This window comes from Magnolia sinica, chromosome 11 (genome assembly GCF_029962835.1).
Source record: "Magnolia sinica isolate HGM2019 chromosome 11, MsV1, whole genome shotgun sequence".
NCBI classification, from domain to species: domain Eukaryota; kingdom Viridiplantae; phylum Streptophyta; class Magnoliopsida; order Magnoliales; family Magnoliaceae; genus Magnolia; species Magnolia sinica.
Genome location: NC_080583.1, coordinates 55,402,499 through 55,429,087, shown reverse-complemented (window position 1 = coordinate 55,429,087; position 26,589 = coordinate 55,402,499). Strand labels below are relative to the sequence as shown.

The following is a 26,589-nucleotide window of genomic DNA, read 5'->3' as shown; positions in this document are numbered from 1 at the left end:
GTTATGAGCCAGACAACATCTTCTTCTAGCTGCGAAAGGAATTGGAGTTGTTTTGCGCTTATTCATTCAAAGAATAAGAATAGATTGCAGAGTAAGACATTGAATAGACTTGTCTTCATGCACTACAATATGAAGATATGAACGCGACGACATCATAGGAGCATTATAGCCGCCGATGACATAGACCATTGTCCAATGAACTTGGACAATATTTATGATGAGGATGACCCGCTTCTACCTTGGTTGGAAACAAAGGAAAAACAAATTGAAAAGGATAGTGAAGAATTGAAAATTGATGACCCACTAATACGCACATCGCAACAAGTGAGTTGTGCAGCTGTGTTGGAACCAGAAAGAGGGGCAGCTTTTATGCCAAGTACAGTTCAAGATCAACAAAAGAGTACGAGCAGTGGTAGCATGACCGTGTCGGATGATGGTGATGATGACGCCCCTGCCCCTGGTGCTGGCACTTCTGGTATTGCTCAACACACCATACAGCCATCTACAGATCCCGATGCCGATGAACATCGACAAGGTGGTACACGAGGTCGAACTTGTGAGTGTACTGAGTTACGATACAGCCAACAGGAGGAGGGTAGGTCTAGTGGTGCACTGAGTCCGGCAGGTCTGGAACATCAGCAGGCTCATGGTCCTGGTTATTATGATGGATATTCTTATGGCCAATCGGATTATGATTATAGTTATACTGAGCCTGTTCCATCACATTCATGTTGGAGTAGTCCTCCTGATCCATATCCATATGATTATAGATATCTAGATCCAGATCCAAATCCAAGTTACTCATCACAGACACACTCCCAATCTCAAGATTCTCAACAGCCTGAGTACGGGCACCAGTATGACTATTCGACGGGCACTGGTGGATATCCTTACTTGGGGTCGGAGTCGTTGCCTAGTTAGGATCAGTCATCTTCTGGTTTCGTTGATCTAGTATTTCCTTCTGGCACTGAATATTATGTATATGCAACACCTCCACCTATTGGACAACCTCAACCTGATGATGACGATGACGATGATGTGGAGGTCGAGCAACTACAAAAAAGCAGATTTTCATTTTGGTGGTGACTTGTGAATTTTATTATGGTAATTGTAAGTATATATCTGTATTAAGATAAGTATTGGCAGCAGACAACAGTATTATTGCAAGCAGCTAAGCACACACTTGATACTGCCGAACTTGTATTTAAAATAGCTCCCTTGACAACCAATCATGTAATTCTTAATCAAGTTACAGGCAAGTATATCAGACACTACTAATTTTTTTTAATTAATATTCTTGACTTGAGGATGACAGGTCACAGGATAGGAATCACAGTCACAGCCACATGTATGTTAAATTGTTAATAACTTAATATAGAATAAATTATGAAAAATAATTGCAAACACCTACACATGTAAGATATTTTCATATTACATTCATTCTAATATATCTATCATTGATAGTAGATAGTTAGAAAATTAAATATATGAGTTTTGCAGTCAAATCCAGGCTGTCTGGTTCATAAATTCATTAGACAGTCCGATACAACTTCTCACCAAAGAGTGGACCGTTATACCACCATAAACATGTTCCAATTTATAAATGAATGCATATTTGGAATGCTTAGAATATTCTGGATTTAATCCATATTTTTTCATATTTTTTTGGCAAAAAAATAATTTTGCACCATTACGAGCCGTTACGCCCCCATATCCGTATAGGTAACGGTGGGCATCGTTACGCCTACCGATACCGATACGGAATACCTTGTGTGTACTACTCAAATTGAAAGGGAAATTTTATAAGATAGTTATAAGACCAGGCATGCTTTGTGGGACAAAATGTCAGGCAGTCAAGGAATAACATGTTCATAGGATGTAGCTGAAATGAGGATGTTGAGATGGATGTGTAGCAAGACATTGAAGGCTAGAATTACAAATGAATGCATTCGAGGGAGCTTAGGAGTAACACCAATAGGTAATAAGATGAGGGAAAGTAGACTTAAGATGGTGTGGTCATGTGCAACAGATACCAAGAACCATGCCAGTTAGGAGGAGTGAATTGGTACAAATTGAAGGCTCTAAAAGGGCAAGGGGAAGGCCCAAAAGCGCGTGGGTGGAGGTAGTAAGAAAAGACTTGATGACCAATGGTTTAGCTGAAGTGATGGCCCTTGATGGAGTGGAATGGTGGAACAGGATTTACGTAGCTGACCCCTATTAATTGGGATAAGGCTTAGATAATGATGATGATGCCTTATACTAGCGTTTTCAGTTCATAAATGGTAGTCTTGTACGTGTGCTTGAGATGGATCCAGGTTTGGTAATGAATGTTAGAAGCTTCTATTGGTCATCACAACATTAATATACTCCTACAATCTACATTTTTTTGAAGAATTCCTACAATCTACATTGCCTTATGGTTGTTAATTATTATGGGTACCATTTATGTTTCAACTTATCTAGAGCACATCCTGTTAGTTTTTGTTAACGTTAACGTTTCCAACTCTTCCCCCCCCCAACCAAATTCTTCACGTACCTCAACGTTTTTATTTTTTATTATTCTATATATATTTTTTACTTTACTGTTTTCCTTAATAGACACTGGAAAAAAGAAAGAAAAAAATTATGCGGGTACTATGTGCTTGAGGCTGGTTTGTCCTTGAGTGTGTGGCCGGACTGAACTGCATGCATCTATGATAAGAGTAGTAAAACTTGCTCACGTGCAGACAATATCGGAACTGTTTCCATATATATGATAGTACAATAGTAAAGTTGGTCACGTATATTTGAAGGTACAATATTAAAACTTGGTCTCATACAGGATAGAATATGTGGCTGGATTGCAGGCTTACACTTTTCTCTTTTGTGTCTGTATATGTGTGTTTGTGTGTGTGTGTGTTTTCGCATCAATCAGTTTAATAAGATGATAACAACCTTTTACATTTGTTGTAGACACCATCAGAAAGAGTCAAAGCAAAGATGAAGCTTCAGCTTTCCCAAACTGGTATTATATCGCTTTCATAATTCATGATTTTCCCTTTTATATGTGCAAAGCCTTTTGGACATAATGATATATTTTTTTCATTTTATTTTTTCCCATACGTAATATTTGCTGATTGCCAAATTTTGCTATAAACAAAATCTGTTGTTGACCGCCTAAGACGTAAAGGTATGCTTATTTTTATCTTCGTTTGTATACTCAATTTGCCGATTACCAAATTTGCTACAATCAAATCCATTGCTAACCACCAAATTCTAACTGTCAAGTGAACTGGACATTGTTCTAGAATAAATGAGCTTATTTGAATGTTGAGACAGTAAACTGTTCTTGATAATATCTGCTTTTTAAATAAACTAATGTTCTCCTAATAGCGGATCCCTTCTAGTTAATACCCTTTGACCAGCTTAGTGGTCTATGTTGGTTCTATGAAATATTAGATGCTTCATGTATTTTCCTTTTGAAAATTTTCATTTTAAACATCAAAATTCTGTGGAAATGGAGAGCCTGCTCTATGGCAATATCCAATTCCTGTACATGCTTCAAGAGGATCTGTATAGTTTTTTTTTTCCAAGTCAAAACCATAATGGAACACTTCACTTCCACTAATTGAAGGTGGGTGCACTGAAAGTATTTTGGATGCTTTTTCAGGTGCGTTAAGCGGTCTCTCTTTCTTCGTGTCACATTAAACTTTTCTTGGAAAGTCACCTTTCATCAATTTTGTCATGTGAGAAGTAGGAATTATACAACCAATGGAACTTTCATGTGATGAATTAAAGTGCTAGAACTGGATGGGAACCTTGGGACCCACTTAAATGAAGGTTTTGGTTTCAGGGATTTGAATATTGAATGTTCTTTTAGTTAATACCATAAATCAACACTTCTCTTCCAAGAATTGGAGGTGGGCTGTGCAAATGTTAGTCAGCTTTTTTAGTATGTGATAAGTTGGTCCTCTTTCCTCTTAGTCCTATCCATCAACCTTTTCTTGGAAAGTCACCTTATATTGAAGATGTCATGTGATTTTTGCCAGTGGGACTTGTACAATCACTGAAACTTTCATGTGGTGAACTGAACTACCTGCTAAAGGTAGATAACTGAACTATATGGAGAACCTTGGGGCTTGGTATGAGGATGTGAATATTGAATTTCTTGTATCAATATTTGGTTTTGAGTGGTAGATAGAGTTCCTTTAAACATTGAGGTCTTGGGTTCTAGTCCAACTTACCTATAGAAAAATTGATTTGAAGAAAATATATTGAGCATTCTCTCCGTATACAACTTTGAGTAGGTTGAAAATTGGTTTCCTCGGGTTAGAGCCATCTCAACACACACACATTTGTTTTTGTTTGAATTAAGTTCTTTGTATCTTCCCACAACTTGAATCTTTCTAAATGATGTTCGTACATTATGTTTTTTTGTGATGATTAACATTGGGTATAATTGAAAGTAAAGAAAAAAAAGGATACAACAATGAAAATAGGTGGTCTTAGATCCTCTTCCTTTAGAAGCGCCAATATTGATTCTTAGAAAAAAAAAAAAGAAGGAAAAGAAACGCCAATATTGGTGTGGCTAGATCAACCCCATGCAATTTCCTCCTATATTTCTCGTCAAAGGAAAATGTTAAATCATTTGCCCATGATGCTTCATTTCAAGAGGCCATGTCCGTATTGAATATTGAAAAATGTGCCCTTCAGACATTGCATTCAATGATGGTACATAGATCAAGATATTTGGGATTTCTGTCCATGCTGGTCGGACTCGGTCTTCATCGAGATAGCCTCGTGATTTGGCAAGGCGTTTTACATCCACCCAGTTTCATTGGAGAAGTGGTTACTGTTGTATGTCAGCATTAAAAGGTGCTTTCTATCGATGTGCTAGTGGAGCAACTGTTCGAGCATGAGGCAGGCAGTCTGTCTGTTGTTCGGTCTGGCAGCATTCTTTCTACTGGTTTTGCCGATCTGACATTCAAATTGCCTGTAATCATCATAAATTTACCGCTTGATATTATATATATTTTCTCGTTTATGGTTATTTGCATCATGTGCTTTGTACTCTGTACATGCACTAATATGTCCATAATTAGCAAGCCAAGTGCATTGGTTCAGCCAATGACACAAATTTGTCTTTGCTGATCTTTGTCTATTTGGAATAGGTTCTCAATCAGTGGTTGCTTTCGACGGCTCATCTCTAAGGTTGTCATGGTACTGAGTTATTGCATTAGTATGGTTGGATCTTGACCGGTTTTAGTGGCTCTCAACATCAGCACATGAGTGTGCATGGCACATCGAATAGGACAAAATGAGGGAATGCTCTTTGGCCACAATGATCTTGAGCATACACTTTCTCCCCGATTTACAAATCGTCTAACTAGAGATTCAACATGAGCACTAAAGTACTCTTTTTGGTGGAAACGAGACTCTCTGATGCTTGCTTAGCTTTAAGCTTCACACTCTACCAATGTGTCCTAGTGTAAATAATTCGCATTGTTAGGTTTGGTTGATGTCATTATAAGATTCTTCAACTCAGATGGAGATAGAAGATTATTCTTGGCATCATTGTTGACACCCATATTCAAGGGACAGGAGAAATCAAACACAGAGAGAAGAACTTGAATTTAAACTTACCCAACACTTGCTACAAGACAACATAAATCAATGATTACCACCACACATGTACGAACTGATTGATATCAAATACGAAAAACGGTTCACATTCATTCACCACTTCTGAACGAACACTTGATCTTTGAATTTGGCCATAGACAACTTCTACACAGTTTTCAAAGCTGACCATGGATGCACGGTGACCCACTTTGAACCATCATGATTGGTTGTATGTGTAAGTGGGCCTCAAGTACACTTACAGGACACAACTACACAACCCACCATATGGTGGTTGAACAAAGAGAAAAGGGCGATTTGTGTAAACCAGCCCCCAAATGATTTATGATTTGACCTTATAAAAATAAAAGAAGAAAGGGAAGATAAAGAAAGTAAAAGAGACTAGGTATCGGATCAATCACACTTTGATACCTTGTCCTTGAGTAGGATTGAGAGAGAGGGAGGGAGGGAGGGAGGGAGGTTCTCACACACGTAGCCTCTCTATTTTATTATTAGGGCTTCCGTAATAAAGTGAAAGTACAAAAATACCCCTTCATACTTGCATAAGCAAAGCTCATGGGCCTAAACTCTATTCTAACACACATTTCAGCCAAATAATAATGAGAAACCACACGTGAGATCATCACGGTCTACCAACACTTCCATTTAATAACAATCATTACCATTATATAGTAGTAATCCCCATTCGCGATTCTAAGGTCACAATACCATTTTCTACACCATATTTCAGTCTCTCCGTATAAGTGACTTCATCGAATATAAGATTCCTACTTGACACACAATTTTGGTACTTCTGATCACTTCTTTACGTGAAGTGCATCCCTTTTATTCTTGATTTTCATCACAATGGAAATTATCTTTGTAGTTTCTATCAAAGATCATGTAAGCACGTCTGTGTATCCACTAAATGAGATTCTTTTTGCCTTTGAGAATTTTATATTTACTGTCCTTGGATTTTTTTTTTTTTTTTGCAGTTGCAAAGGACACAATCAAGGGCATGGGCAGTGGATGGGAACGCTTTGATTTCAACAAGGAAGCCCCGATTGATGATGAGGAGATCGAAGGTTCAATTTTGGCCCCACTGTCATATCTTTTTACTGAATATATTTGAGCAACTATGCATGGTTCTGGCATTGCAACAATGTTGAATTGCTCTTTCTGGCGTGGTGATGGGTACTGTTTTGAAGCCGGAATCTTTCTTCACAGCTATTTGAGTTGTTGCATCTGTCATTCCATCTGAATTGAAGCTTATGTTGGAAGGCCTCTTTAGCTACTGGGAGGCCACTCATGATCTTTGATTCTCAATGCTGCTCCTTTCATTCTTCTTATTCATCAAGCAAATCGTGACCCAGGATTTTATTTTATCATATATTCGAGCATTGTTCATGTTTTTCTTTTTCTTATCAATGAGCATGCCTATATGCTTTATTTACCAAGTTGGAAGAATTAGTGATTATTCTTATTGTGTTGATGCAAGTACCAATAGCATTTAGAGCCTAGAGTTTCCTTGTGTGTGTGTGTGTGTGTGTGTGTGTTGGGGGGGTGGGGGGTTTGGTTGCTTTTGCTATTTATTTGTATAACTGCCCAAGATGTTTCCTGTCTAGATGTCTCTCTTAGAATGACTACCTAACCCTATCTCATGATGTTCCGACATCTTTTCAAATTATTTATAAACTAAAACAAATGTTCTAGATCAGATTTTTAAAATATCTATTGTCATTGGCGGATGACTAATAGAGTATCTAAAAATTTGTTCCGATGTTTTTCTTCTGACAGGTCAACTAATAAGCTGACTAAACTGTAAATCACAATATTCGTGTGTTTTGTTAGATGAGGTCCCCAGCACTCATTTGTTGATGATATGAGTCTGGCACAGGCTTACTCCACTCAAATTGAGACTTGCCTATCAGGTATAGGGCCCGTCTATGGGCCAGCTGGTCTATTGGGCTTTAGTGGCCAGCCCAATATGGCTGGTTTTGGGTCTTATTTTTAGGCCTTCAGGTTGGGTCTCTACCCTAGTTAGCAAAACACCAATTTAAACTCTGCATTAAAAAAAAAAGAAAAGGAACTCGTATGATGACTTTAACATTTAAAAGTCCACATACTTCAAAAGATCAACAACTAGTTTTCGGGAAAACTGACCTACTTTTTCAGAAAGAGAAGGGCCATTTTATTGAAAGAAACTATTATGGTGATCTAAATAGAGAGATTGCTCAGAATTGTCCATTCGTAGAATTGAGTGGAAGTTGGAGAATTTAGTGGACAGGGGTCAGCTTATATAGGGATTACTTAAAATGTTGAGTTTTAGAGAGCGAAAGACTGATATTAATCCGCTATTTCATAACCTGTTTTATTATTGAAGCAGATATAAATTCTTACCATTTTAATTAAAGCGTTGTATTTGAATCTTTTTTATAAACAATGTGAAAAAGGCAAGCTTCACAGTCCCGGGGACTATGGCAAATAAAAATTAAAGTGCTGAAATAATAAATAAATCAGAAAACTCAATCGCACTAGTATTGAAAAATTGATTCAAACTAGTTCGTAGGACAACCTACACCCAAAACAAAGTTTAGGTAGGACAACCTTATTTCACGAACGATCGTAAGGATCAAGATGTCAAACCAAGCAAGAGAAAATAAAGCTATGTATTACAAACATCCAGCATTTATGCATAAATAAAATTACAATCATTCTCCACAAATGAAAAAAGTAAACATTCACTACAACACTAAGAGTTATAGTGGTTCGGTGTGTACAACAACTGTTCTCAAACAGCCACACCTACTCTACTCACAATAATCACTATCCACGTGATATTGGCTTTCACTATAAACAAGGTTTTCACAGGGTCACCTTAAAACCTGATACAGTTGTGATTTTAAAGGGCTATCACAAACAAAAAACCCCTCACTGAGATTTTCTGGCTATCTCGGAAAAACTAACAAATAAGATTTTCTGGCTATCTTAATAAAACAAAAATACAAAAGACAGAATATACTTATCTTCACCTTGAAGACGTATCTCTTGAGGTAGCCTGTAGAACCGCTTCTCTTGAAGTAGATTGTTCAATGTCCAGTTATATAAACAAGGGTTCTAGGTTCTAGATTGATTTTAAATAGATTCAAACGAACAGCTTCTTGTTTGAATTCCTCAAGATCTCAAAGAAGAGTATCTACTCTCTTTATAGAATAAGATTCATAAAATAGGAGATCTAAGAATTAAAATAAAAAAGCTATTAAAGAAATATTAAAAATATCATGCAATAGCTTGACAATAATGGGGACTTCTCTCTCTCTTGATGAAGGCTTTTATCAGCTTGAATTGGTAATTTCGGATTGAGAGAAGACCTCTATTTATAGGCTGAAAAGTTGTTGCTTCGACTCGTCTAAGACATTCTTCGACTCGTCTAAGGTCTAACAAAATTTCAAATTTTGAGCGTGATCGGATAAAACAAAACTTCAACTGGTCGAAGGCCCTGCTCGACTGGTCGAGAGCGCCAGATTTTAGTTGCTGGACTTCAAGTTGAGCAACCCTCGACTGGTCGAAGTCCTTTCTTCGATTGGTCGAGCAGCTTGCTCGACTGGTCGAAGAAGTAACGGAAAAATCCGTTTTTCTGAGTTTAAACTTGGACTGGTCGAAGATTTCGTAAACTGGTCGAGCCACAGCTTAGACTAGTTGAACCTGAGCCTAGACTAGTCGAAATATAGCCTAATATAAGTATTAAAACCCATATAAGTTTGTATCTTGAAAGAACCTAAGCCTAATGTCTTTCTAGGGTCTGTTATACCTGAAAAGACTGAACATTGAAGTAGATGAGATGATTGAACTTCATGGAACTTGTTCTTCTACTTAATTCTTTAATAGAACTTGTAGTTGAAGATGGAGCTTGATCTTCTAGTCCAAGTGTAGTAGAACTTGAACTCACTCATCTTGAACTTAGTAAAGCTTGAACTTTCCATCTTGATCTACTTCATGACTTGAACTTCAGTAGAGTCTTGAACTTAGTAGATTTTGAACTATCTTGACTTGAAGTAAGGTCTTGAACTTTCCATCTTGATCCACATTAGACGGACCACTCCATGAGTTGTTTTGTCTAAACGAAATTTGACAAACAAAGGCGTGCTTTATACAATATAGCACTTACACAATATGTATATATTTAGCTGTGTTTTTTCCCTACTTTGTATTGGTTTTTCTTTAGCCAAGCCGTAATAAAACCTACGTTTTTATTCTCCAACTTTTTGGTGTTGTTGTTTCTTTGATCGACTGTTGACCCTTTTTTTAAAGATAGAAACTAAATTCATTACAAACTTTTCCCATACTGCTCTTTGTTGGATGATGTTTTCATCATCATCATCTAAGCCTTATCTCAACTGATTTGGGTCAGCCACATCAATCCTGTTCTACCATTCCACTCTATCAAGGGCCATAACTTCAGTTAGACCACAGGTCATCAATTCTTTTCTTACTATCTCCACCCACGTTCTTTTGGGCCTTTCCCTTCCCCTTTTAGAGCCTTCACCTTGTACCAACTCTTCTAATTGTGCAATTTTGGTCTCTGTTGCACATGACCAAATCATCTAAGTCTACTTTCCCTCATCTTATTACCTATTGTTGCTACTCTTAAGTTCTCTTGAATGCATTCATTTCGAATTCTGTCCTCGTCTTGCCACTCATCCATCTCACCATTCTCACAAGGTGTGGTGTAACGGCTGTTACGTAGCAGTAATAGTGGCAACCGTTAGGTGTTACGATAAAAATGACCTGTGACAGCCCCATAATGGCCGTTATGGGGCCGATACAGGTTTCTTTCGGCTTTCCAAAAAAGAAAGAAAGAAAGGGGGGGTAAAGGCTATTACGGCCTATATTATAATGGTAACAACAGTATGGCCACCCCTGTTACCGTTACAAAATACCATACATCCTCATTTCAGCTACGTCATCCTATGAGCATGTTGTTCTTTAATTGGCCAACATGCTGTCCCATAAAGCATGTCTGGTCTTATAGCTGCCTTGTAAAATTTCCCTTTCAGTTTGAGTGGTACACAATGATCACATAAAACTCCAGAGTTACGTCACCATTTCTCCCGTCCAATGTGAATTCTATGCGCAACATCCTTCTCAATCTCTACCCTCATGAATTATCTACCGAAGATATAAAAAAGTGACCCTTTTGAGACACTTTTTGCTCAGCAATCTAACTAATTCCTCGTTTCCACTCTTGTTGTTGCTAAAATCGTACTCCATATGCTCTGTTTTAGTTCCACTAATTTTAAATCCTTTAGATTTTAAAGCACCTCTCCATATATTTAGCTCTGTATTTACATCCTCTCTCGTCTTGTCAATCAAAATATGTCATCTGCAGACAACATGCATCATGCATCTCTTGCTGCAAATCCCTTGTTAGCTCTTCCATACCAATGCGAAAAGGTACGGGCCTGATGCTGACCCATGGTGCAGGCCTTTAGTAATTGGGAACTTCTCTCCGATAGTGGTCCTTATACTTGTTGTCGCTTCCTCATACATATCCATAATCATGTCCATATATCCTCTTGAAATGTTCCCAACACCCACCAGGTTTAACTCTCTAGGATCCTATCATAAGTTCTCTAAGTCAATAAGGACCATGTGGAGATCATTTCTCCTCTCCCTATATTTTCTCTATCAGTAAGTAGGAAAATAGCTTCAGTGGTAGACCTCCTTGGCTTAAAACCAAACTGGTTTTCTGATCTATTTGTCCTTTGCTCAATCACTCTTTCGCAAGGATAGTATTTTGTGAACTATTTTTTGGACTCTGCCTGATTTAGAGGCTTAAAAGATGGGAGGGGCTGGGCTCAAGCTCATTTGACAATATTTTCTACCTGTTTTGTGGCTTTCATGGGCCGAGTGGGCCAGGTTTGGGCCTTAGTTTCTGGCTCAAAACATAAATGGGCTGTGTTCTGGTGGACCTGTATATCTGAGGAGACCTCACTGATTATTTATGTTCCCCAATATTCAGTGGCAGAAGATGATGCAGCGTTGGTCAAAGATTTGGGGCGAAGTTTCCGGTTTTCTGCAGTGGAGGTGCGAGTGTTAAGTATTCCGGTTTTCTGTCTGAGACATGTAAGAAACATTGGAATCAAGAGGTTTCTGATAGTTTGTTTTTGTTGTTCTTTAGGCAAAGCGGGAAGCAGAAATCAAGGCTGCTCATGACGAGGCCATATTTGGATCATCGGCAGCTTCACCCATTGTTAAAGAAGAGGTTTCTGCTGAAGATAACATAGTGAAAGAGAGCACTGAATCTTGCAGGAACCTCATGAGCGACCAGGTCAGAGCTTTAGTTGGCTGCCACTTGCTCTCTCTCTCTCTCTCTCTCTCTTTTTCTTTTTTTTTTGGTTTTTTGTTTTGTTTTGTTTGGTGTATTAGAAAAAAAAAAGACATAAAAACTAGGACGAAACAAAAGCTCATGTTGTTGTGACCTTGTTTGCAGGTGCTTTCCATGCAACAAGGTTCTTGGCGTGATCGAGCCCGTAAACTTCGGGATGGATCGAACGGCTGAATATTGGGCAAGGTTCAACCTTGCCAAACTGTACATATGCTGTGGCGTCACTGGCGTGTTTTCAAGCATTACATTCGGCATCATCTAATGCGGGCCCATATGCTAATGACAAAGTGTAAGTTGAGGCTTCTGACATCTGCTGAGTAGGAAACCTTGGTGCAGTTGGGGAGGTATTATAAGATCCTCAGGTTCTTAGTTTTTACAAGTGCGGCCATGGCTCAATGATCCAGACTGTTTCTTTGTGGGCCCCTGGTGGACTGAAATCCCCCCAACAGGACAACACTAACCTGTCAAATTTTTGGCCATAAATGTAGCAGTGCTCCACATTCAATGGAAATAGTTCCAATATGAGAGATGTTGACAGAATGGTCTAACCGAGTCCCACTTATGCAAACTGAAAACTCAAATTATGCTGTTCATGTCCTCAGTTTCAGGATCTGTCGAAGTTGGAATCAGCAAGCAGTGTTTCTTATGCTGCTTGTAATTTGTTATGGATTAACACGCAACTGAAGATTTGTCAGGCATTGATGTCTTTGTTTCAGCTCGTTCCAGAAACTGCCACAGGCCATTTTATGAAGAGGAGGTTATAATGCATGCACCATAGTTCTATGAAACCGCATCCACATTGTAATAATGTATTCAACTATTATGGTGCGTCAGACAGTTGATCTGGTGGACCACCATGTGGGAACCTACTGCTGACCAAAGGTAATGTGATGGTACAATTTGGGTCATTGTAACGAGTCAGTCCTGTTGAATGTGGACCTTTGCAGTTTGTTTATTTAATATTATTGTTATTATTATTATTATTTTTTAAGTCAACCATCCATTTTACAGCTGCTCTGTATTATGATTTCTGTCAACCATCCATTTTACAGCTGCCTGCTGACATAAGCGGCTGTATTATGATTTCTGTTCCTGTTGACCTGTATCCACCAATTGAGCATCTTAAATCTCTGCACTCAACGGCCTAACAATACACTCAGGTTTGGTATCCCAGCTGATGTGTATGATTCTCTCCTGGTGCAGCATCGGCCTGGGTTGAATCTTACCACGGTTGTTCAGTGAACGTCCTTGCCAAAAAGAAAAAAAAAGTACTTGATACCAGGCCAGGGTGCATAATGTGCCATTTTATTCTTTAATTCATTCGTAATATGCCATTTTATACTTAAAATTCTATTTTGAACCACAAGGTCTGCAAACCATAGATGCTATTTGTTGATATGCAGCTCTCGTTTTTTTCTTTTTTGGGCCGGTGCGTCACTCTGTTGATGGACCACAGGTCAAGAATCAAGTGATTGGAGCTCATTAAATGGATAGTTCAATTGGTCAGAAACATTTTCTTTCTTGAATTTTTTCTAGATGACCTATGGAGATGTGTTGGATTGATAGGATCCCCAACTAGTGTAATCATGATGACCAAAATGATTAATGGATGGTGCAGATCTACCAGTTGCACTGTCCATGAAATAACTCCTCTGAAAGCCCTTGGTAGCCCTATCAAACAACGCTTCTTCGATGTCTCAACTCTCAAGAGACGGCTTTGCTATCGCTTTCACATGCAAGGTTGCAGGGAGACCAGGAATGCCTTCAAAACATGGCAGAAGAGGGATGTGAATTGCCTGCGACCTCCATGATAAATCACCCCGTCCATCAGTTTTGCCAGCTCATGCTAGGACATGAGTCCAAAAATGAAGTAGATCCAAAATTCAAGTGGGGCACACCATGGCAAACGGTGAGGATTGAACACCTGCCGTTCGGACCTTAGTGGGGCTACAGAAGTTTTGGATCTGGCGGATATGTGTTTTCACTTCACGTGGAAATAACCTTATGAATGGTTTGGATGGCATATAAACGACGTAGGCTTCTGAGAAGGTTTCAACATTTCCATCACCATTTTTTTTTTTTTTTTTTTCAGTTATGTGATCCACATTAGTTTTGTGTCCACTTCATTTTTAAACTAACATGAGCTGTCTCAAACCGATGGGCGGAGTGGATTTCTCATGGGCGTAGCAGTATCAAGTAGGGTCCGGATCCGGTATCATATTGAAAACTCCTGTGTAGAATTCAATTTGAAAACATCAGTATCAAGTAGGGTCCGGATCCAGTATCAATAGTGGACGCGGATTGCGTCCTACCCCCGCCCGGACGGTAATCCGTCCGGGCAGGGCTATGTGGGGCCCACCGTGATGTAAGTGTTTTATCCATGCCGTTAATGGTTTTTCTCAGATCATTTTAAATTATGAGCCAAAACATGAGGCTGGCAAAGGGATTAAATGGACCACAAAGTGGGGATTTAGCCTCTACCATTAAAAACTTCTTGGGAGCCGGAGAAGTTTTGAATCAAGCTGACATTTGTTTTTTCACTTCATCCACGTCTACATGACCTTATTAATAGGTTGGATGGTAAAAAAACATCACGGTGGCCCTTAGAAAGGTTTCAACGGTGAGTGTCATTATCACTGCAGCTTCCTTTGGTGTGGTCCACTGGAGCTGTGTACCTGCCTCATTTTCTGGTTCATGCTTTAAAATGATTTGATAAAAACGATGAACAGAGTGGATAAAACACTTACATCACGGTGAACCCCACATAGCCCTGCCTGGACGGATTACCGTCCGGGCGGGGGTAGGACGCAATCCGTCCCGTATCAATAGTAAGGTTGCGCCCGCAAAATAAGAAAATTCCTATGGTAGAATTCAAATTGAAAACATCAGTGTCAATTGCCTCCAGTACGAGTGCACTCTTGTTTGAGAAGGAAAAGAGCCAAACAGAATCTTAGTTCATCCGTCAATGAGAGGACTCTCAAGGTTCAGACAAAGGCGAGGCAGACCAAATAGAATCAATGCCAAGCAGGTTTGAAACAAAATCCGGACTATCTACAAGGGAGACTGCCGGCAATCCATATCACATAAAAAAAAAAAAAAATAAAAAAATCAGCAAGATTCTCATACAATGCTAAAAAAAAATAAAAAATGCTGAGCTCGAGTGCGCCCAGTAAGCTCACTCTAAATCAGGCTTCCTAGCTTTGTATCTGATTCAAAATAGAAGAGATTGAAAATGCCATTACATTCGCTAATCCTAGCAAAGCTCCTGTGCTAGATGGGTTCAACGCCCATCTACGGAAAAGAAATTGTTGGCCAATTATAGGAAAAAGATGTCAGTAGAGCTGTCCGAAACTTCTTCACATCTTTCTGCCTGCTAAGCCATGCCGGCCACTCTCACCACTCTTGTGCTCAATATTATAAATATTGATAATAGCGGCCAATGTTATTGTTATTGTACCTGGTTGATAGAAAACACAAGAGGATCTAAAAAAATTTTCCTATGGACAAATGTTGATGCAAGAATCTGGAACACCTTCCACCGCCCCCTGGTCCTGCACAAATCGGTTAATAAAGGAGACCTTGGATCAAGCTGGGGACCATCCGATGCCAAATTCAGGCTAGGGAAACTGGGTCTAAGTTGTGTAGAGTAGATGAGAGGTGCGAGATATTGCGTACCTGTTACAATGAGTTGCCTTGATATTTATACCTGTGAGACGAAGGGATCATGGCCATCAATCTCGGCATGATTTACTCAATCAAGTGGATGTCGCGGGCATGAAGAGATCGACCATTATCCTTTAGATCGTGTTACGGATTATTTTCTCATATGCCTTATTAGGTTGAGCTCTGAACGTGATCTCCGGCCACGTTCTCATCCGAACTGGTCTTGCAACTCGGATCTGAGCTTGGGGTGGGACTAACCTTACTCGGACCTCCGACTCACCACATCCGAACCTATGGTTGGATCTCATGGATCCTGTGGTCGGAGTCTGTGATCAGGGCCTTTGGTCGGAGTGTCCATCTTAAACTCGATCTCTGGCTTGAAGGTCGAAGATAGGGCTTTGGCCGACCGATCCAGGGTCGTGACTCCTTAGAGGAATGCTCGGCTCGGTCGACCCAAGGTCGTAGTTCCCTAGAGAAGAGCTCAGCGCGATCGACTCGAGATCGTAGTTCGGAAGCCTGATCAGACCTGATATAATATTTCCCTTCCGAGGCCCTATGAATCAGTTCGGTTTGCCCAGGTCTGCCCTTATTGGTCCCGCTCGGATTTCCCCATAACAGAAGCCTCTACTCTCTTAGTCCGAGCTCAGATTAAGAGAGTAAATACCTAGAGAAATGTTGCGCTACTTCTACTCATGATGATGGTTCGGGTAATCGAAGTGCAACCGTCGCGATGATTACGCTTCGAGGTACGTGCACGGTACGGTGGGCGCAACCTTTCGAATCTTGACCTCTGGGCGAGGGACGCGTGGTGGTAGTTACGAGTTGTAATCAATGGGGTAGGGGAAGCGATGCCACGTGTTTATAGGGAGGTGAGAGGTCGCCTGTGCCATAAAAGACATTTAATGCTGACGGTACAAGGACTTGGGCACATGGGCTTGAGTGTATCAATTCCTTCCATGTGTCCCTTAGGCTTGGAGCCGAGCCGTTTCGGCTTCGGAGATAACTATCTGTAATGATGGCATTCGTCTGGCGGAGGCTATATAAACCCTTTAGTGTCTTCATTTGAATCCTCCTGCCTTTGAACTCTTGCTCCTCTGCTCTCCATTCTCTCTGCTTTTCTCAGATCGCCTTCTGTCGGGAAAGGGTTTTTTCCTGCCAAAAAAAGGAATTCCGTCAGCCGAAGAAGGGGTCTTGCTTGGAGGAAGTCGTCGGTGTTGAGAGAGTCTCTGTCAGAGCAAATCGCCTATACTGCAGTGAGTCCTCCATTGTTTTAACTTTTTCCTTCGCTATGTCAAGTAATTCGGACGAAGTCCAAGGGATCCGAGGAGCGGGAGCGGACTCCGAGCCAGAGACTACTGACTGGGGGCTCGGGGGACTCCGAAGGCCCCTTGGAGGCCATACCGCTATACCCACTGGCCAAGAAGACTATGGGTTCGAGGGCCAAGAGCCGAAACGCGAGACCCGGCGGGATGGTGTAAGGCTGGCCCTTCAGAGGGCAAATCTCAAACAACAATTCCTGGGGGCTTGGTCCTAATCGAGTCTTAGATGGCCCAAATCCGTGCCGACTGCTAGATCCCAGACTTGGTGCATATCCAAGCTCTCTCTCCTATGAATCAAGCAGGTGCTCCCACCGACAGGGAGATTGCCATATTTACCAGCGCCCTTCAGTGCAGACTTCAATTTTCCATCCATCCGTTTGTGTGCCTGGTAACCGCACAGCTGAAGGTGGCCCCGGGTCAGTTGGCCCCGAACGCTTGGCGGATCTTAGTTTCTACCTTCATCCTCTTGCATCGGGTGAAGAATCAACATCTGATGCCGGACGAGTTCCTGTACTTGTATATGGCCAAGTGTGACAGGTCAGACCTGGCCTGGTATTACTTCTCGGCCAGACCCCAATGTACCCCGGGTCTAATAACCCGACTCCCCACCTCCAATAAAGATTGGAAAGGTAAGTGGTTTTGGGCCTCGGGGGAATGGGAAACACTTGCCTTTAAGCTCGACAACTTGCGGGTTCGAGTCCCCATCAAATTCTCCAACCCAGGTTGAGCACTTTTTATTCTATGTTGCATTTTTATGTCTGACTCGTCTTTCCATGTTCTAACTTGTTTTCTGCCTCTGCTTGTAGTCCAACCGAAAGGGCTTCTCGATCTTACTCCTTTCCACCAGGCCTAGGTGGCTAGAGCTTGGGTGCTCGGTGAAGAACGTCGCATTTGGCATGACCTCATTAGTGGGGATAACCTCATGTCATCAGGCTTTTCCAGATTTTTACCTCATCCTTTTGCTTTAGGTAAGCGTTATTGTTCTTTACTCAATGATTCCCTTGTAGTTATTCTTGAGTTGACTCTCTTTTGGGCAGGAATGACTGAGGCAACTGGTTCAAAGAGGAAGAGGCCGACCGTAGTGCGCCCTCCCATGAGCGTGATCCTGGCTGCTGAGCCGAGGACTAAGGTGATGGCCAAGAAGAAGAAGACTCTTGCTGCAGAGCCTGCCCCAGTCGGAGCCGAGCCTGCACTAGCCCTGACCCCAGCCCCTGAGGCGCAACCCCCCGAAGCTCCAGCCAGAGCTGAGCCCATCACCATTCCGACCCCAGACTCCGAGAGGCAATACCCCGAAGCTCCACTCGCAATTCCTATCTGCCCTTTGGGGATTGGGAGAGAGGTTATCAGAGAGTCCCCCGATGTTGAATTCCCCCATCGTGGGAGAGCTTTCGAGGTCCCTGCTCGCTCTGCCGCTCGCCTTATCGCTGCTGAGGTCGACTTCCTGGCCGGTAGAATGGATGCCCTAGTTGGGTATATGGCCACGCCCAAGGTTGAGGCCCAAGCTTCTGAGGCCAGCGGGGTGGGGAGAACGGCTGAGCCTACCCCTCCAGAGAATTTTCCTCCCAGTTATCACATGTCGTTGTTGAATGAGTGGGTGGCCAGACACGTGCCTGAGTCGTCCATTGCCGACACCCTCTCCTGTGCTTATGACTCGTTCATGAATGATTACACCTCGGTCTGCTATTAGGCGTTGCCGATGTTCGTGGCAGTCAAGGATAGGCTGAGGGAGATAGGTTGGCTCAAAGTGGACAAGGTTGAGCTCAAGAAATTTTTGAAGGCCTCCACTAGTGAACATAAGGAATTGAAGAGGCTTGTGGAGGAAGGGCGATCGAGGGAGCTAACACTCCAAGGCGAAGTCAACCAGCTCCAAGCTTGCTTGGATGCAGCTGAGCCGGAGCTCGTGCGTCTGCAAGGTGTTGTTGAGTGCACAGAGGCTTTCATCGAGTGCGTAGAGGCAGATAATGAGGGGCTCTTGGCTGAGCTCGGGAGAGCGAAGCGTGAAGCTGGTTAGGGGTTGATTCAGCAAAGGGAAGTCTTCGAGGGCTGGGTTGCTGCAGAGCTGGACAAGTAGCGGACGGAGCTCGAGGCTTTGGCGGCCTCGTGGGCTGTTGCAGCATTGAAGGAGTACAAGGAGTCTTCGGAGAGATCCAAAGAGTTGGATAAAATGTATCTCTATGCTTACAACACTGCTTACAACGACTGCCTCGCCGAGGTTCAAGAGCTCCACCTTGACATCAACCTCGATCCCTTGGGTGCGGATGAAGCCGAGGAGGCTGGTGTAGCTCCGAATATTATGTAGGAGGCCAGGGATGCCCCAGTTACTGCCGATAAGGCCCCCGATGCTCAAAGTCCTAGCTCAGTGGCTGACCCCTCCACTAAGAGGGGATGATATATTTTCCTTCTTTTTTAAAAAAAGATAATGGATGGTTGTTCAGATAATCTTTAACCTTTAATTCATGGATGATGATTTCTTTAACCTGTAATTCATGGATGATGATTTTTGTTAAGTGCTTTTGGTTGATTTTTTTTTTACGAATTTTGTAGAATGACGGGCTGACCTTTTCTTTAAGGGGTCGGCTTATCGAAGGATATCATTTCTGCATATGAGAAATGGTCCCTCGTAGCGTACTCGGATGTTGTGGTGATTGTTTAGTAGATAGTCTGAAGTGGAAAGTAGACAATCCTTTATTAATGTAGAAAGTAGATAATCTGAAGTCGACACAGCAAGTAGTTCCGACCAATACATTGTTTTTCCCTTAGGGGTAGTAGACTTTTAGATGCTCTACATTCCAGGGGTGGGGTAGTGATCGTCCCTCCAAATCCTCCATGCGGTAAGATCTTGGCTTTGCCGAGTTGACTACCCAGTAGGGTCCCTCCCAGTTCGGGCCCAGGGACCCTACTCCGGGTTTCGTAGTGTTCTGGAAGATGTAACGAAGGACTAAGGCCCCTTGTCGGAACTGCCTTGTTCAGACTCTGAAGTTGTAAAAATGGGCGACTTTCTGATGCCGAGCTGCGACTCTGAGTTTGGCGACGTCTTGTGCTTCTTCAATCAAGTCGAGTCTTACTGCGACTTGGTCAGCATTATGGTCTTCCTATTAGTTCCTTACTCGCGTAGTGGGGAGTCCTATCTTGACAGGGACAACCCCCTCCGAGCCATAAGACAGAGAGAAGGGGGTTTCTCCTGTGGATGATTGGGCTGTGGTCATGTAGGCCCAGAGGATGAATGGGAGCTCGTCGGCCCAGTTACCTTTGGCCTTTTCGAGTTTCATCTTGAGATGATGTTTAATGACTTTATTCATTGCTTCCACCTATCAATTGGACTGAGGATGATAGGGTGAAGAGTAAGCATTTGTGATGGCGAGCCCCTGGCACATGCTTGGAACTTGTCGTTGTCGAACCGCCTCCCGTTGTCGGACACGATAGTGCAGGGGATCCCGAACCAGCAGATGATGTTTTTCCACACGAAATCCGTTACCTTCTGCTTGGTAATTTTTACTACCGACTTGGCCTCGGCCCACTTGGTGAAGTAATCGACCGCCACAATCGCGAATTTGGTTTGTCCCTTCCCAGGAGGTACTGGTCCGATGATGTCGATCCTCTACTGAGCGAATGGCTAAGGCCCGCTCATAGGGGTCAGCTCTTTAGCAGGCTGCCTAAGCACGGTAGTAAACCTCTGACATTTATCACACCTTTGCATGAAGTTCTTTGAATCTTCTCGGATCATTGGCCAAAAGTACCCCCGATTTAGTATTTTTTGAGCTAGGGCCCGACTTCCAGAGTGGTTTCTACGGATCTCTTCATCGACTTCTCGGATCACATAATCGGCCTCGTTGAGTCGGAGACACCTGAGGTACGGCTAAGAGTACCCTTTCTTATATAATGTGTCACCTATCATGACGTATCGTGCTGCTCTGACTTTCAGACGCCGAGCCTCCAACCTATCCTGAGGGACCTTGCCAGTAGTGAGGTACTTTGTGATTGGATCCATCCAGCTCGCGATCATCTATACTGGATTGATCATCTCTTGGTTGGCCTGGTCAGCTCGGTCTATGCTCAGGTTATCTAGGAACTCCACGGGGACGACCCTCGGGATATTCCCTTCCGTAGCTGAGGCCATCTTTGCAAGTGCATCAGTCTAAGAGTTCTCGAACCTCAGGATTTGATTTATGACGCAGTTCTTGAATTTTCCCATCAGTTTTCTAGCTTTGGCTAAGTAAGCAACCATCCTTGCCTCCTTGGCCTCATACTCTGCCAAAATGTGGTTGACGACAAGATGAGAGTCGCATCGCACTTCGAGGAGCTGGACTCCTAGATTAGCAGCTAGTTTGAGTCCAACCAATAAGGCTTCATACTCCGCTTCATTGTTGGAGGCCTTGAAACTGAGCCAGATGGCGTACTAAATGGTGGTCGAGTCAGGTGCTACTAGGACGACCCCTACCCCGGCTCGCTTCGAGTTAGATGACCCATCCACAAATAGGGTCCATCTATCACATTCTGCTTTTGTTTCAACCTCCTTAGAGGAGGTAGAGCTAGACGAACAGTCGACATCGCTTCTGGATTATTCGATGTCTCCAAATTTGTGTCTCCGATTTCGCTGCTCGGAGCTGTAAACTTGGCTATGAAGTCGATCATGGCTTGACCTTTGATCGCCATCCTTGGCTGATATTTGATGTCAAACTCTCTGAGTTCTATTGCCCACTTGGTAAGCCGTCCGGACACCTCGGGCTTCTGGAGGACCTGTAGGACAGGAGAATCTGTGAGGACAATGATGGAATGTGGTTGAAAGTATGAACACAACATCCTAGCAGAGACGATTAGGCTGAGGGCTAGCTTTTCCATGCTCGGGTATCTAGTATCGGCAGGGACCAAAGCCTTGCTGGCGTAGTAGAATGGATGTTGCTTGCCCTCCACCACTCGGATGAGCAACGAGCTAACAGCTTAGGTGGAAACTGCCAAATATAGAAATAGGGGCTCACCCTTTTCGGGCTTAGAAGCAAGGGAGGTGACCCCAGGTATTGTTTCAATTGCTAAAAAGCTTGCTCGTGGTCCGGGATCCATTCTGCTTTCTTGTGGCTCCTCAGCTACTGGAAGAATGGCAGACACTTGTCTGTGGCTCTGAATATGAATATCCGAGCACTGCGACTCATCTGGTGAGGCATTGAATCTCCTTCATCGTACGAGGCGGGCTCATGTTGAGCAGAGCCTTGATTTTGTCGGGGTTCACCTCGATGCCCCTCTGGCTAACTTGGAACCTAAGGAACTTGCCTGAACCTACACCAAAGGCACACTTGGCGGGATTCAGTTTCATCCGATATTCTCAGAGGATTGAGAAGGTCTCTCCAAGGTCTGCAACATGGTCGGACGCTTTGATGCTTTTAACGAGCATGTCGTCGACGTAGACCTCCATTGTCCGACCAATCAACTGGGCAAACATCTGATTTACCAGTCTCTAGTATGTTGACCCAACGTTCTTCAGGCCAAAGGGCATGACCCGTAACAATAGAGTCCCTTGTCCGTGATAAAGGTTGTCTTCTACTTATTTGGGGGGTGCATGGCTATCTAGTTGTATCCAGAGTATGCGTTAAGGAAAGTGAGAAGCTCGTGTCCGGCCATGTTATCAACCAGTTGGTCGATCCGAGGTAGGGGAAAGCTGTCCTTGGGACATGCTTTGTTCAGGTCCGAGTAGTCCACACAGATCCGCCACTTCCCATTAGCCTTCTTCACGAGGACCACATTTGCGATCTAGTCCGGGTAGTGGACTTCTTCCATGAAGCCGGTGCTGAGAAGCTTCGGCACCTCTTCAACGATGGCTGCGTACCTTTCAGGCTCGAATGCCCTCCTCTTCTGCTTTACCGGTTTGTGTTCAGGGTCCACATTGAGCCCATGAACCATGATCTCAGGAGGGATTCCCACCATGTCTTCATGCGACCACGCGAAGACGTCCTTGTGCTCTCTAAGGAATTTCAGCAACTGTGCTTGTTGCTCGGAATTCAGCAATGATCTGAGCTGAACTGTTCTGCTTAGATCGGCCTCCTCGAGTGGGACGGTTACCAAGTCTTCTGTGAGTGAATCCTCTGCAGGATCCTTAGGATTGAGCACGTTAATTGCTAGGGCTTGCTTTGCTGAGCCCTCCTTACTGCCACCAAGTAGCATCTACACGCCTCGTGTTGATCTCCTTGGACATACTCGACTCCTTCGGCAGAGAATTTCATCATTAGGTGGTAGGTGGATACGACTGCCCTCATTGCGTTGAGGGACAGTCGTCCTAGGATGACATTGTGCACTGACGACACATTTACCACTAGAAAGTCTACTAGCAGAGTCACCTGAGTATGCCCTTCTTCCGTTGTAACTGGGAGGGAGATGGCGCCCTCGGAGATCACCCTATCTCCGGCAAACCCGTGCAATGGAGTCTTCACAGGTCAGAGGCACGACTTGTCTATGCCCATCTTATCGAACGCCTCGGAGTAGAGTACGTCGGCCGAGCTCCTGGTGTTGACTAAGATACGGTAGATTTTGTGATTAGCGATCTACATTGTCACCACCAAGGCATCGTTGTGTAGGTGCTGGATGCCTTGCGGTTGTCCTCTGTGAACATGAGGCTGCAAGGACTTACTTTGGGCTCCTTCCTTGGTCTCTCTGCTGAGCCGATGTAGTGCTCAGGATCAATACTTCTTAAATGGACCTTGCGGGCCCTGTTCGAGTCTCCACCGCCAGACGGACCACCAAAGATTGTCTGGTTCTTTAGGACCTCGTCCTAGGCCTTCTGTGGTTGTTCATCCTTCCGAGTCTGCTTCTCTTCCTTGACATACTGACGCAGATGGCCCTTGCGGATGAGCGTCTCGATCTCATCTTTTAGGTCAATGCAGTCGCTGGTATTATGGCCGTGGTCACGGTGGAAGCGGCAATACTTGCATTTATTCCACTGGCCAGCGTCTGTTTTCATGCAACTCGACCAATACAACTTCTTGTCACGGGTGTCGAGCAAGATCTGCTCGAGGGATGTGTTGAGAGGAGTATACCAGTGGAACTTCCTCTCTGGCTTCTTGCTCAACCTTCGATCTCAGGAAGCATTGTCATCCGACCTGTGCTTGGCCAAGTGTGGTGCCTTGTCCCTCTGCCTCTTCCCCTTGGGTGATTATTCGGCAGCTTGATTGTTCTTACAAGAACTGAAGAACTCTTCAGCATTCGTGTATTTCTGGGCTCGGCTCATGAGTTCGCCCAAGGTACTCGGGGGATTTTTCCCTATGGAGAATAGGAATTTCCCTTCTTTGAGCCCATTGATCATGGCAGACAACGCCATCTTGTCATCATAGCCATCCACATGCTGGGCTTCCTCATTGAAGTGGGAGATGTAATCCTTTAGTGACTCCCCTCTCTTCTATTTGAGGGTAAGGAGATGAGTAGACAGTTTACGGCTTTTCTTGCCGACGATAAACTGAGTCAGGAATAACCTGCTGAGCTTAGTAAAACTATTGATGGAGTTCGGCTTGAGCTGTCGAAACCAGTTCCTTGCCAACCCATTCAGAGTTATCGAGAACACTCTTCACATCATTACCTCCGAAGCTGACTGGATTTGGATCTAAGATCTGTAGGATTTGACATGTTTGGTTGGGTCCCATGACCCCGAGTACTGGATGACAGGAGTCATCCTGAACCTCAGAGGCAACGCCTCGGCCATAATGTTGGCAGTGTAGGGAGGTTCAGTCTCTTTCATCATCACCTGTACAGCAGTTGGGACGGCGGTCGGCTATTGGTTCTGCTGTAATGTTTTGATTTGGTCGTGGAGCTCCTTAAGCTGATCTTCCCACGGGTTTTGGTTCTCCGCCACTACTTCCTGGGGAGCCTCCGCCTCAGCAGTTCTATCTTGTCTTCTCCTCTCCAACTGATGGCGGAGGTCAGTTGGGGCCAGAGCCGAGGTCGAGGACACATAGGACGGTTCTGCGTTTCGAGTAAGGTCCGGGACTCGAGCAGACCGATTCTGAGATGCTGCATTCCGCATAAGATTAGGAGCTTGGGCAAATTGATTCTGTGACACAGCATTTTGTGTAGGATTGGGAGCTTGGGCAGACTGGTCTTGGGATGCCCTGACCCGAAATTTACTTGCTGTGGTGGTTCCTCAGGCGCCGGGGCCACTTCCACCAGGTTGAGAGGCGGCTGTCAACTTTATTGCGTCTTCATCCAATTGATCTCATCCTTCTGCATATGAACTTCATTTTGTAGCGCTTTGTATTTCCCTCCTCGGCTCCGAGTTCGCTGTGATGGCCCTATCGGAGCTGATTCAGTATGCAACAGTGAAGATGATTGACACTGTCCGCTCAGCTCGGGTTCCAGTGCTGTCACCTTCTTCTTTCCTCTCGCCATTTCTGGTAAAGCTTTCTAGCTTTTTGTTTCTCTTCCCACAAACGGCTCTAAAATATTGATGCAAGAATCTAGAACGCCTTTCACCGCACCCTAGTCCTGCACAAAGCAGTTAACAAAGGAGACCCTGGCTCAAGCAGGGAACCTTCCAATGTCAAAGTCAGTCTAGGGAAATTGGGTCTAAGTTGTGTAGAGTAGATGGGAGGTGCGAGATATTGTGTACCTGTTGCAATGAGTTTCCTTGATATTTATACCTGTGAGACGAAGGGATCGTGGCCGTTAATCTCTGCACGATTTACTCAATCAAGCGGATGTCGTGCGCATGGAGATATCGGCCATTATCCTTTAAATCGTGTTCCAGATTATTCTTTCATATGCCTTATTGGGCTGAGCTCTGAACGTGATCTCCGGCCATGTTCTCATCCAAATTGGTCTTGCAACTCAGATCCGAGCTTGGGGTGGGACTAACCTTGCTCGGACCTCCGACTCACCACATCCGAACCTATGGTCGGATCTCATGGATCCTATGGTCAGAGTCTATGATTAGGGCCTGTGGTCAAAATTTCCATTTTGGACTCGATCTCTGGCTTGAAGGTCGAAGATAGGGCTCGGGCCGGCCGATCCAGGGCCGTAGTTCTTCGGGTAAGGGTTCCCATCAGCCTATTCAGGGTCGTGACTCCTCGGAGGAATGCTCAGCTCGGTCGACCTAAGGTCATAGTTCCCTGGAGAAGAACTCGACGCGACTGACCCAAGATCGTAGTTCGAAAGCTTGATCGGACCCGATGTAATATTTCCCTTCCGAGGCCCTATGAATCGGTTTGGTTTGCCCAGGCCTGTCCTTATTGGTCCTACTCGGATTTCCCTATAACTGATAAAAATATTGCAATGCATTGGTGATATCTTACATTATTTTGAATATCATGAATTATTACAAGTTTTCCTTTATAAGTTCTCATGATATAATAGATACATTCAATACATATTGATGATATCGAGACGAGAGATGACAAAGGGGTACAATATATATTCGAAAAAGTCTTCTTCCTTAGCATACCTTATTAAAACTCTTCTTCCTCTTCTTATTTCTTTTAATTTTTTTTTGTTCTTCTTCTTTCTACTCACCTCTGCTCTGTCTTCCTCTTCTATTCTCTTATCTCCTTTGTTTCTCTCCTTGCTAGAGAAGAGCCTAAAAAGCTTTACAGGTTTCTTCATGTCATCCATCGTATTTAAAAGGGGGAATTCAATGATACTCTTAACGTA

At 43.4% G+C, this 26,589-nt stretch overlaps 1 protein-coding gene across 4 annotated transcripts in view; it reads left to right on the top strand.

Annotated features, from left to right (window-relative positions):
* LOC131219158 (splicing factor U2af large subunit B) overlaps window positions 1–12,982 on the top strand; it is a 35,453-nt gene extending 22,471 nt beyond the window's left edge. The window contains exons 2-7 of one of the 4 annotated variants that reach the window (XR_009158021.1): window positions 2,953–3,004; window positions 6,594–6,683; window positions 11,621–11,685; window positions 11,780–11,929; window positions 12,092–12,275; window positions 12,703–12,982. Coding sequence is in view for 2 of the 4 variants with exons in the window: in XM_058214174.1 (XP_058070157.1) it covers window positions 2,953–3,004; window positions 6,594–6,683; window positions 11,621–11,685; window positions 11,780–11,929; window positions 12,589–12,750 (519 nt within the window). In the remaining 2 variants the exon portion in view is untranslated. Of the gene's footprint in view, window positions 1–2,952; window positions 3,005–6,593; window positions 6,684–11,620; window positions 11,686–11,779; window positions 11,930–12,091; window positions 12,527–12,588 lie in introns of those variants that run through there. The other 3 variants (XR_009158020.1, XM_058214174.1, XM_058214175.1) reach the window with 3 other exon arrangements.
* Window positions 12,983–26,589: the final 13,607 nt, after the last annotated feature.